Below are 13,280 nucleotides of genomic sequence, written 5' to 3'. Positions count from 1 at the left end.
TCCTGGAGTCCTATTAGAGAAAACAATTTTTAACGTTAAACAATCACAAACATGATTGTTTATCATTAACCTGAAGTCATTCATCATATTACACAGAGCGATAGTCATTACTCCGATCGTTTACTCCATCTGATCCCAGCAAAAGAAGGAACGATTTGGAATTACACTGAAAGATTGTGGAATTACAGCGAAAGATTAACAATGATTGTAAAGTCAGATCTAAATAAAAGATCAACGATACACAAACGATATTTGATCGTCGCCTGCAATTACACAAAATGATTATCGTTTGAATTTGAACGATATAAGGATTTTCCGCACAATAATCGTGCTGTGTAATAGGGCCCTTACTGTCCAGCCAATCTCCCCCCTCAGAAGAGTAAGAGCCCTATTACACGGGACGATTATCGTTTAAATTTGAACGATATAACGATTTTCTGAACGATAATCGGCCTGTGTAATAGGGCCCTTACTCTCCAGCCTCTCCCCCCTCAGCAGAGTAAAAGCCCTATTACACAGGAAGATTACTGTTCATGTGTCGTTGATCCTTCATTTACATCTGACCCTAATGCTGTGTTTACACGAAACAATAATTGGCCCGATCATACGGTTAACGATGTCGGAGTAACGTTTTTTTTTTAATAACGATCAGCGTTTAGACGGTATGATATATGGTACAGAAAATTCGTTTTGCGATCGCTAAAGCCTATCTCACACATTGGTTAAATCGGCGAACGACTGTTCACATGGAACGATCTGCGAATTTTTGCGAAAGATCAACGACGATTTGAGAACATGTTCAAAGATCAAAATGAACGATTTCTCGCTCGTCGTTTGATCGTTTGCTGCGTTTACACATACAATTATCGTTCGAATTCAATCGTTATTGCGCAAATTCGCACGATAATCGTTACGTGTAAACGCAGCATAACATTATCTCTAATGGTTTGCTAATCGGTCGTTAATCGGTCGCTGTAATTCCGCATTCATTCACTAATCGTTCAGTGTAATTCCAAATCATTCCTCCTTTGCTGGGATCAGATGGAGTAAACTATCGTAGTAACAACCGTAACTAACAACTATCGTTCTGTGTAATATGATGAACGATTTTAGGTTAATGATAAACAATATCGTTTGCGATCATTTATCATTAATTGCTAATCGTTGAAAATTGCTTTGTCTAATAGGACCCTAAGGCCAGAAGGGATCTAAACACAGAAAAGTCACCAATGATTGAGCTAAATGAGATTTGTGCAGATGGGTTCCCTAGTTCTTTACCACTTTATAAATCTAAGGGTGATGATATTGTACAGTCATCTCTACAGACCATGGAAGGGCCCCGGCTGTCACCCCACACCTTGTACTAAGTTTGGTCAGACCTGCCACCACCGGGTTTATATAATATAATATAATATAATATAGTATAATATTAGAAATGAATCATTTGTAAATACCATAATAACTCCATTTCTATGTACCAGCATAGGAGCAAAATGATAAGACGGTGCACAGGGGGCCCTATTGGCTTACCTTCAATAGCTTCATTTACAATTGTCCATTAGAAAGTACATACATGTGGTGTACTGCGACACTGTATGTGGGTGGATGTATTTGTGTACTATATATATATATATATATATATATATATATATATATATATATACACACACAGCACATATAGACACCAGGGGGGCTGGGGCTGATCACAGTTTTACTGAAAGGCAAACACGCTGGGGGAGAGGTGAGAGAATTTCTTTTCTTCCTCAGTGTCTGAATAAGTACAACAATAGCCGCTTTTATGACCGCCCCCTGCCCTGATTTGCATACTTACTTACCAAGGTTGCACCTGGCCTGTCTTGTAGCTGTAACTTTAGTTTCATGTTACTTTTTATTTAGTTTAGTAACAGATCAGATGTATTGTATCCCGCTAATGTAACATATACACAGTACAGACATGGATCCCGTCCTCTCCATGTGTGTGATGAGCGGCGCGCAGAGTCCGTGTAGTGTCTCCCGCTGTATACTGTATACTCTGGTTTCTCTTCAGATCGAATAAATCTTTCGCCTTTTACTAAAGATTTCCGTGGAGAGGAACAATTATGAGTTTCACTCAATTTTTTGATGCCCGGCGGAAGCTGGGCTTCCTATACCTGGTGAATGATAGAAAAGAATTGGCATTGTGGGTTCTACAAATATATATTACTGAAATTTATATAATTATATAGGTGGGCGGTTGTGTGAGTGTATCTCTGTTTACATCTGATGACTGCAGTTTCTTTTTGATGTTTGGATTGTATATAATAAATGTGGATATAACTACCTGGAGTCCTATTAGAGGAAACAATGTTTAACGATAAACAATCACAAACGAGATTTTTTATCGTTTACCTGAAGTCATTCACCATATTACACAGAGCGATAGTCATAAAAGATCAACGATACACAAACAATATTTGATCGTCGCCTGCAATTACACAAAACGATTATCGTTTAAATTTGAACGATATAGCAATTTTCTGAACGATAATCGTCCCGTGTAATAGGGCCCTTACTCTCCAGCCACTCTCCCCCCTTAGCATAGTAAGAGCCCTATTATCGTGCGGAAAATCGTTATATCGTTCAAATTTAAACAATCGTTTTGTGTAATTGCATGCAACGGTCGAATACTGTTCATGTGTTGTTGATCTTTTATTTACATCTGACCCTAAAATTATCTCTAATGGTTTGCTAATCGGTCGTTAATCGTTCACTGTAATTCCGCATTCTTTCCCTAATCGTTGAGAGTAATTCCAAATCGTTCCTTCTTTTGCCGGGATCAGATGGAGTAAACTATCGTAGTAACAATCGTAACTAACAACTATCGTTCTGTGTAAACGCACCATAATAGGACCCTAAGGCCAGAAGGGATCTAAACACAGAAAAGTCACCAATGATTGAGCTAAATGAGATTTGTGCAGATGGGTTCCCTAGTTCTTTACCACTGATGATATTGTACAGTCATCTCTACAGACCATGGAAGGGCCCTGGCCGTCACATCAAGCAGAGTGCGGGGGAATCGCAGGTTCATAGCTTTCCAGACACCTCAAGATTGTTACAACGGAAAAAAAACACTCAAAAATTCCTCAAAGAATTAGTGGGGGGGGGGATGCTCCAGGTTCTTGTGAGAACCCTGAATAGCCACCATTGTGACCGCCTCCTGCCCTGATTTGCATACTTACCCAGGATGCACCTGACTCATTTGTAGCTTCATTGCTATGACATACAATGTAACATATACACAGTACAAGCATGGATCCCGCCCTCTCCATGTGTGTGATGAGCGGCGCGCAGAGTCCGTGTAGTGTCTCCCGCTGTATACTGTATACTCTGGTTTCTCTTCAGATCGAATAAATCTTTCGCCTTTTACTAAAGATTTCCGTGGAGAGGAACAATTATGAGTTTCACTCAATTTTTTGATGCCCGGCGGAAGCTGGGCTTCCTATACCTGGTGAATGATAGAAAGCAGTGTAGATTCTGATGTGTTAGGATACCTACTAGTTAGGTGTTCCATCCACCCCAAGATTGTAAGTGTTTTGCTCCTCCTCGAGAGGAACCTGATGCATTATGGGGGAGGCAAAGCTTCTTTATGATGGCAGCAAACAAGAGTAGATCCCTTAGCGTGTTGGCCCCAGTAACAATTTACGCCTCTGTGTCTCCATTATTTATCCTGTTTGTCTTTACTGTAAATGTTCAGGATCCTGCTGGATAAAATGTTTTAATAAAAACCTCCATCTCCTGAGAGCGGCTCCTTGTGTCTCCTTGTGATGGGTTATAGGATGGGATAGTATATATGAGGCATCTATAGATACATACATACATACATACATACATGTAAAATAATTGAGAACATACAATCCTGCTGCATCAAGCCCCATACTTTACACTGCAACTCTGCTCCATTACAGTAGAGCATCAGATCCTTCTTCTGCCTCTTCAAGGATTCAGACTCCTGCTTTGTCTCTCCTCCATACTTTACACTGCAGCTCTTCTTCTACTGATTGGCTGCTGTGTAGAAGCACAAGCCTAGCAGTGCTAATAGACTAAGCAGGAGGGTTATAAGGGGGAGAGCAGAGGCCTCTGTCAGGGAGGGGCATTATTAAGCTGGGAGTGGCCTCAATAATGGGAGCATCAATGAGGGAGCGGGTATCTATAGGGGCAGGAGCCTGGAGAGCAGCTGAATTTCCTATAATACAAACACATTGATAATATGGATTCTTGTTTCACTTGTTTTACAGCTCACATATTTTTAAAGGGGTTATCCAGCGAAAAGCTTTTTCTTTCAAATCAACCGATATTAGAAAGTTATTTAGATTTGTAATTTACTTCTATTAAGAAATCTCAAGTCTTCCCATACTTATCAGCTGCTGTATGTCATGGAAGAAATGTTTTATTTTCAGTCTGACACAGTGCTCTCTGCTGACATCTCTGGCCGAGACAGGAACTCTGTCTCGGTTTTCTATGAAACCCGTATAGAAAACCTCTCCTGCTCTGGACAGTTCCTGTCTCGGCCAGAGATGTCAGAGAGCACTGTGTCAGACTGGAAAGAATACACCACTTCCTGCAGGACATACAGCAGCTGATAAGTATGGGAAGAATTGAGATTTTTTTAATAGAAGTAAATCTATATAACTTTCTGACACCAGTTGATTTGAAAGAAAAAGATTTTCACTGGGAACCCCTTTAAGGGTGCGTTCACATGTACAGGATCTGCAGCAGATCTTGTACGTGTGAACACACCCTAATACAATAAAAGGATCAGCGATACAATATGTCTTACTATCTCGATGGTGATCAAGATTTTTGCAATGATGGGAAAGATTAGCCAGGGACAATCCTATGTAATATTATCTACCCGGACACATTGTTACTAGAGATGAGCCAACCTGGAGCATGCTCGAGTCGATCCGAACCCCAACTTTCGGCATTTGATTAGCGCTGGCTGCTGAACTTGGATAAAGCTCTAAGGCTATGTAGAAAACATGGATATAGTCATTGGCTGTATCCATGTTTTCCAGACAACCTTAGAGCTTTATCCAAGTTCAGCAGCCACCGCTAACCAAATGCCGAACGATCGGGTTCGGATGGACTCGAGCATGCACTCAGAAGGGGTTCAGTCTGGAATGTACATAATAAATGTCATTCATTGACAGCAAGCAAAGATCTAGAAGAAAGTAGCAGAACTCTTCAGGATACAAGAGACCCCAGGATGCACACATGGAGCCAAACTTTGGATGAGTTGGATGAAGCCCTAGGGAGTCTTTGAAAACATGGATACAGCATAGGCCATAATCTATATCCATGTTTTCCCAAACTCCCTTGGGTTGCATGCAACTTCTTCAGCCATCGGTAATGAACAATAGGACTCGAGCATGATTGAGTCACTCTCATCTTTCGTAAAGAACACATGGAGACTCAGTCCAGAAGGTGCTGCTCCATACATAATCTTTGAGTGTTCAGAAGTCTGAATCCCATCCCTTCTGGAGGATACAGGATAGATTTTAAGTATGAAGCCCCTTTAATTCAGTATGGGGCTGTTCCATACAAAAGACTAAAACACAGATACCTTGTTACACCTTACATGACTGACTAATCCTCCAGGTACCTCAGGGTAACAAAAAAGCTGACCATCTATTTGGCATTAACAAGGAAAGAAATTATTATACCAGAATATTAATTACTGATGATAAACAATAATGGGGTAAAGCTGGAGGCACAAATGTAATATATGATCTATATATTCCAGGGACATTGGTGCAAAAGGTACTAGAGTGGGCTTCATCATAGACAGAGTGACAGAGGCCCCCCCAGGAGATGGGACGTTGAGGCTGACCGGATACCATATGAACACGGGCCAGGCAAGTGCAAAACCATAAGTGTCTAGGTGTCAGAGGATTGTATAGAATATAAATACTATAATACTGCCCCTATGTAGAAGAATATAACTACTATAATACTGCTCATATATACAAGAATATAACTACTATAATACTGCTTCTATATACAAGAATATAACTACTATAATACTGCCCCTATGTACAAGAATATAACTATTATAATACTGCCCCTATGTAGAATATAACTACTATAATACTGCCCCCTATGTAATAATAATATGTATATAATATGTGTGAGGTGCAGCACTCTGTTTCTTCCCTGAACCGCAAACTACTATAATACTGCTCCCTATATACAAGAATATAACTACTATAATACTGCTCCTATATACAAGAATATAACTACTATAATACTGATCCTATGTACAAGAATATAACTACTATAATACTGCTCCTATATACAAGAATATAACTACTATAATACTGCTCCTATATACAAGAATATAACTACTATAATACTGCTCCTATATACAAGAATATAACTACTATAATACTGCTCCTATATACAGGAATATAACTACTATAATACTACCTCCTATATACAAGAATATAACTACTATAATACTGCCCCCTATGTACAAGAATACAACTACTATAATACTGCTCCTATATACAGGAATATAACTACTATAATACTGCCTCCTATGTACAAGAATATAACTACTATAATACTGCTCCCTATATACAAGAATATAACTACTATAATACTGCTCCTATATACAAGAATATAACTACTATAATACTGCTCCTATATACAAGAATATAACTACTATAATACTGCCCCTATATACAAGAATAACTACTATAATAATGCTCCCTATATACAAGAATATAACTACTATAATACTGCCCCTATATACAAGAATATAACTACTATAATACTGCCCCTATATACAAGAATATAACTACTATAATACTGCTCCTATATACAAGAATATAACTACTATAATACTGCCCCCTATGTACAAGAATATAACTACTATAATACTGCCCCTATATACAAGAATAACTACTATAATAATGCTCCCTATATACAAGAATATAACTACTATAATACTGCCCCTATATACAAGAATATAACTACTATAATACTGCCCCTATATACAAGAATATAACTACTATAATACTGCTCCTATATACAAGAATATAACTACTATAATACTGCCCCCTATGTACAAGAATATAACTACTATAATACTGCCCCTATATACAAGAATAACTACTATAATAATGCTCCCTATATACAAGAATATAACTACTATAATACTGCCCCTATATACAAGAATATAACTACTATAATACTGCCCCTATATACAAGAATATAACTACTATAATACTGCCCCCTATATACAAGAATATAACTACTATAATACTGCCCCATATATACAAGAATATAACTACTATAATACTGCTCCTATATACAAGAATACAACTACTATGATACTGCCCCCTATGTAGGGATGATCTGTGACGTGATCTGTCTCTCCAGGTGATCCGCACTCAGGGGAGAGGGATGTCCTGTATTATTTCAGCTGTCAGCTCTTCAGTCCAGCTCGGTGTCTTCATCTTTGGAGAGCAGGAGGTAGCGTCTTATGATTCTCGGTTATTGCACATTATATTTTGTTGACTAGGCTGTTTTAATAAAAATAATAATATTGCTGTACAGTGAGATGTGTGATGAATTTTCTTCTTTCATCACCCAAGATCCATCTTCTCACCTCTTACACTGACTGGGGAGGCTGATGGGGCCCTTGTTAGGTTGAGCTCAGGGCCTGGGGCCCCATTACCTCTATCTATCACGGTGCAGGATTCTTTGTACCTTTCCTATGGGTTTTGTGCAGGGGCAGGTTAACTTTACTATAGGCCCAAGGCTGTTCACCAAGCTTGGGCCCCCCAACCCCACTGTAAATATGGCAGCACTAGGGTGGCGCTCATAGATACAAGATAGATTTTTTTTGCAAATCATGTCAGAATTGTAGACTGGAGACAATATACCACTTAAAGTATTAGTCTGTTTAAGTGACCATGGTCCCCCTTATGACTCCTCTTCACTTGCAGGCGATATTCAGGAAGTTATCCCCCGAGGAGGACATGCTGCTGATGCTGCGGTTCTATCATTGGCCTGGTGGCAGCACCGCCTGGGCTCCCTGGCAGTACCGGAAGAGTCTGCAGCCGCTGCTGGCCACTGAGGAGTGGGCTGTGGCCTGGACTGTGCTCAGACTTACTAGACGGGAAGCAGCAGACACAGGAGAAGGTGAGCAGTGTGTATATGACAAAAATTTAGGCACAACAACACAGCAGACTGTATCACACATAGGCTTAGGTACAGCTGCCCAGCATACAGTATCACTTATGATAGGCTTAGATACAGCTGCTCAGCACACAGTATCACATATGATAGGCTTAGATACAGTTGCTCAGCACGGTATCACATATGATAGGCTTAAATACAGCTTCTCAGCACACAGTATCACATATGATGGGCTTAGATACAGCTGCTCAGCACACAGTATCACATATGATAGGCTTAGATACAGCTGCTACAATACAGAAAGTATAGTAGGTTTACCCACAGAGTTTCACAAATGATAGCGTTAGATATGTCCTAAAGTATCATACTTGAAAAGTCTTAGATACATATCTCAGCAGTCAGTATCACACTGGATATCCTGGATAGACACAGCAGCATAGTGGACAGTATCACATGACTAGTTTAGATACATCAGTGGACACAGCATTGCCCTGCTTGCTGATATTTCGCTCATCATCCTCAGGTTCTGGAAGCCACTATGTAGAATGGAACACCGGACTCCACGATCTGCCCCTGTACCACAGCCCAGCGCCCCCAGTTCCCCAGCTTTCAGCCCTTGTGAGTTTTGTGGATAACAAATAAGATGGATGTATAGATCCTGGTCTGCTACATTTCCCACAATACAGCGCAGCACAGTTCAGTGCATTACAGGTTGAGATGTCATGTGTGGCTGAGGGCCCTGCTATCCTTAGTTATTAGATTATAGTAGTAGTAGTGTGCAGATAAAGCAGAGCTGCAGTGTACAGCAAGAACAGGAGGAGGATTCCTGCCACTCTCAGACGCCTATAGACAGTGCAGCAGAGGAGCCGCAGATCACAACTCTCATCCGGCATCGCACTTCTTCCCCTATATATAATATAGGAGGCTGCTGTATACTATCACGCAGCATTTTTCTGTATCTTCACATCTCCATCTTCTTCCTGTACAGGAGCCGCACAGCTACGGGAAGATGTTTGAACCGTATGGCGGCGCCAGGCTGCAGCTCTATATGTTCAGTGACATACGGCCAGACTTCCCTTTTCCTGTAGAATGTCCAGTCACAGACGGTGATGGTGGGAGTGACCCCCTAGAGGTAATTGTATACTCCTATGGTCAGAACTTCATCCCCTTTGTAGATTGTAAGCTCCTATGATCAGGACTTCATTCATTTCCCTTGTAGATTGTATGCTCCTATGGTCAGGACTTCATCCCTAACCTCATGGATTCCCTCTTATAGATTGTGAACGTCTATGGTCAGGACTTCATCCCCCACCTCTTTTATCACCCTTGTAGATTGTAAGCTCCTATGATCAGAACTTCACTCCCCACCTCTTGTATCCCCCCTTATCGACTGTAAGCTCCTGTGGTCAGTCCTGCCTGTCTGGTTTACAGGGTGTCTACATTCCTTATTCCCGGAGGGCTCCCGCTGCAGAGCCGTATCTATCTCATGACATCATCACGCTCTTCATTGACGGCGCGCGGTTCCTGCCTGATGCTGTGACGGTCACTTGGGTCACTGGGAGAATATTTGACAGAAACTATGAGCAGTAAGTCCCCCCTCCCCCCATGACAGTGCAGGCCAAACCAACGCTTCACGCCAGACCAGTGGCGTAGCTACCATAGAGGCAGGGAAGGCAGTTGCTATGGGGCCCATGGGGGGAGGGGGCCCGGGGATGCACAGGGAAGATGCTTAACCCCCTATGTATTGCAGTGTGTAAGTGACCCAGTGTTCTCTTACATGCTGCAACACAAAAAAGGGTCAATAAGCTAAAGACAATCAGCTCTCTTCCTCACTGCTTTGATAACCCCTGACCTCTGCAGGAGCTCAGAGAACAGAGGTCAGAGGTTATCAGTGAAGGAGAGAGCTAATTGTCTTTAGCTTATTAACCCTTTTTTGTGTTGCAGCATGTAAGAGAACACTGGGTCACTTACACACTGCAGTACATGAGGGTTTAGGCAGAAGGTAGTCTGCTCCTGCACCTATGTATATAACCATGAGGCTCCCAATAGGCTGTTATAGTTAAATACAGTGGATAGACAGAACAAGCAGACATTGGCTTTCTCTCTTTCTCTCTCTCTCTCTCTCTCTCTCTCTCTCTCTCTCTATATATATATATATATATATATATATATACATTGTATAGTGTGTAGGGGAGGGGGGCCCCATACACTTTTTTGCTATGGGGCCCCATGAATCCTAGCTACGCCCCTGCGCCAGACCCTGCCCTTAGCTATGATGTCACCTGTACGTTGGTTCCCCCAACAGAGCACCACCCTTTCCAAATAAACAATGGAACGTGATCTAAACCTATATAGTCCTTTATGGCTAACCAGCCTTATGGAATAGTGTGAACACTGTATCATGTTTTTCACTCAGTTGGTCATTACTCTTTATCATGTGATTTTCTTTCCTCAGGATCGGGCCAGATATCTGCACCACGATAGATCTAAACAGCGACATTTTCCAGCCGTCCTATAATTACTCCATACAAATCAACTCTCCAAACATCCCACCTACCGCCACCCTACTGCTGAAGGTATCAGGCGTGGAGGGAACAATCCCTATGTGTGATGTCACTTCTCCCGCTGCGGAGTGTTGTCCTATTTTAACATTCTTCCTTCTGGATCTCAGGTTTACACTATTGATCGGTTCACAAGGGATCTGACTCTGATCGGATGGGCGGCCATTAATCTCTTTGTAGAGTCTGGAACCCAAATAGCGCCAAAATCTGATTCTAGAGAGGTTCAGGTGAGAGATCTGGTCCTGGTGGGTTTATTGCAATGTATCAGACTAACTGCAATGAGCACAGAGTCCTTCCCTAACACACTGTAACGAAACCATCTTGAGGACTAGGTCAGGACAATTGTTCAGTCTAGTCACAGCACCTCAGGTATGTGCACCAAATTTTATCCACTTCCTGTGCTGATGCTTACGTGTTTTCTAGATCTCTTTAAATGAAGGGGCACACCAGATCCGTGTCTACCACTGCCCCCCACCCACAGACCAGGCGTTTTCTGTAGAGTCATTGACATCATCAGGATGGTGAGAATAGTGAGAGTTGGCTGATAAAAGAGAGAGATAGTTTGTCCTGTGATTGGCCCAGATTTATCAACCTGTCAGTCTCCGATAAATAGCGACCAATCACAGCTCAGATTTTATTTCTCAGAATGGATTATGACTGGTAGTTATCTGCCTGAGACAAATGTGTCTGACTGACAGATTGATAAATCTGGGCCATAGTATCACATGGATCATCTATAACCAATTAGATCTTACTGATACTTCATCTCCCTCCTGCTCCTGTTACAGGATTGTGCCCTGCGCCACATTATTACTCCGCATCACGAAAGCTGGAACCAAGACCGCCAGCAGGGAGTGCCCTGAATACTCTCAGGGGGTGTATATCTCTAGCACAGCCCGGCCCACCCCCGGGGAGACTCAGCTATACAGAGCCATGCTGAACAGGTAAAATCATTGGGGCACTCGTATGCCATTCTTAAATTAGGCCCTGCTCTAATGCTATCTGTCTGAGAGAGAAATGTGTCCGGTTTTTGTCCCAGATTGATCAATCTGGGCCACAGTCTCTGCAGTTTGGGGTCCAGTTGCTCCAGTATCAGGGCACATGCAGTATTCGAGGCTCACCCATATTGCTGTGTTGTGTGCAGGTCAGTGGTCCAGGTCAGGGAGGTGGTCCCTCTGCTTGCCGGCAGTCCTGCGCAGGATTTATTGGTGGATCAGCAACTTTCTGATTGGATAAATAAGACATTTATTGAGAGAATGAAGGAAGCCCCAAGACCCTTCCAGCTGTGCTGTATCTCCCCGTATCTTGTCACATCAGGTGTGAAGGTGAGAAGAAATGTGATTATACAAAACATTACTGCAGTTCCTGGAGTCAGGGTTGTCACCCGTCTATTGTAATGTGACCAGGCATTAACCCTTCTGTTTCCCTTTTACTGCAGGTCTCTGTGGACGCAGCCCAGAATTTGCCATGGTCAGGTTTCACCTTTGCTCATATTTGCTTGAACCCCCCAGCAGCCTATTATTATGGGCAACCGTGGATGAAGTATGACCGCACCACAACCATACACGACATCGATATGGACAGTGATCAGCGATGCCCGGCGTGGCGGGATGGATTTAAGGTGAGTTGATCTCATTATTTCTTTCATGATGGATTAAAGCGCAATTTCCCCAGTAATAAAGTTTTATTCTGTAGAGATCCGTGCAGACGTTTCTCTTAGTTGCATCCTCCACCAGATCTGACATCATCCTTCTTTCCCAGCACCCTGCACATCCCTGCCACTCTTTCGGCACATTGCAGATCTGACCTTGCTATGTTCATACAGCAGTCAAGGATCCATTTTTTCCCCCACATAGACCTTCACCCGCAGAATATTCCAGAAACATCTGACCCTCATCATCCACCTGCATGAGATTGTGACACAAGAACCAGAGGGGAGTATCCTTTATTCTGAGCGTCCCCAGACTGGATCGTCATCGCTGGGAACCATGCCAGCGCTAAGTCCAACCTCAGAAGCATGGACAGCGCTGGGGATCTTCTACAAAAATTACTGTAACCTGGGCGTGTACCAGCTGCCCCTGTACCAAGGAGCCCCCAGCCAGGTAACAAACACCACCTCGGATTAGTATATTCAGCCACTAACTAATCCCTATACTGGGGCATTTAAGTGTACACACCTACCTGTAAACATGTGCAATGTCATCATATAGACTGTGCCCATTCAATTCACATCAATTACTACATCCAGCCTGGTCTGGGGTAGTAAGTGCACAGGTGTCAAGCTTGCAGGCCTCTAGCTGTTGTAAAACTACAATTCCCATCATGCCTGGACAGCTAAAGCTTTGGCTGTCAAGGTGTGATGGGACCTGTAGTTTTACATCACTGAATATACTATGTGTGAACATAGCCATGTGGCCCACTCACCAAATGTGACCAGGACTGAAAGGATAAAATCTGTAATAAGGCCAATTCTCCCTATGTATCCTAGACCAGTCGCTGTGCCTCCCAGATGTGGGGCAAGTCTAATTTGTCTAA

General features: G+C 42.3%; 1 protein-coding gene and 2 non-coding genes across 3 annotated transcripts in view; all 3 read left to right on the top strand.

Moving 5' to 3' along the window:
• The window catches only part of CCDC17 (coiled-coil domain containing 17), a 37,398-nt gene that overhangs the window by 23,951 nt on the left and 167 nt on the right, over window positions 1-13,280 (top strand). The window contains exons 16-28 of the mRNA XM_069981905.1: window positions 5,783-5,894; window positions 7,423-7,515; window positions 7,992-8,187; window positions 8,708-8,802; window positions 9,173-9,316; window positions 9,616-9,770; window positions 10,640-10,760; window positions 10,856-10,972; window positions 11,169-11,266; window positions 11,534-11,689; window positions 11,890-12,070; window positions 12,184-12,366; window positions 12,602-12,847. Of these exons, the coding sequence (XP_069838006.1) occupies window positions 5,783-5,894; window positions 7,423-7,515; window positions 7,992-8,187; window positions 8,708-8,802; window positions 9,173-9,316; window positions 9,616-9,770; window positions 10,640-10,760; window positions 10,856-10,972; window positions 11,169-11,266; window positions 11,534-11,689; window positions 11,890-12,070; window positions 12,184-12,366; window positions 12,602-12,847 (1,897 nt within the window). The remainder of the gene's footprint in view (window positions 1-5,782; window positions 5,895-7,422; window positions 7,516-7,991; window positions 8,188-8,707; window positions 8,803-9,172; window positions 9,317-9,615; window positions 9,771-10,639; window positions 10,761-10,855; window positions 10,973-11,168; window positions 11,267-11,533; window positions 11,690-11,889; window positions 12,071-12,183; window positions 12,367-12,601; window positions 12,848-13,280) is intronic.
• Window positions 2,028-2,142, top strand: LOC138800138 (U5 spliceosomal RNA). The gene has a single exon (XR_011364344.1). It is a non-coding gene; the product is annotated as a U5 spliceosomal RNA (small nuclear RNA).
• On the top strand, window positions 3,362-3,476 carry LOC138800137 (U5 spliceosomal RNA). Its single transcript, XR_011364343.1, has one exon. It is a non-coding gene; the product is annotated as a U5 spliceosomal RNA (small nuclear RNA).

The sequence above is a fragment of the Dendropsophus ebraccatus genome, chromosome 8 (genome assembly GCF_027789765.1).
Source record: "Dendropsophus ebraccatus isolate aDenEbr1 chromosome 8, aDenEbr1.pat, whole genome shotgun sequence".
NCBI classification, from domain to species: domain Eukaryota; kingdom Metazoa; phylum Chordata; class Amphibia; order Anura; family Hylidae; genus Dendropsophus; species Dendropsophus ebraccatus.
The sequence above is the reverse complement of the archived record's forward strand: the minus strand, read 5'-3'. Positions and strand labels throughout refer to the sequence as shown.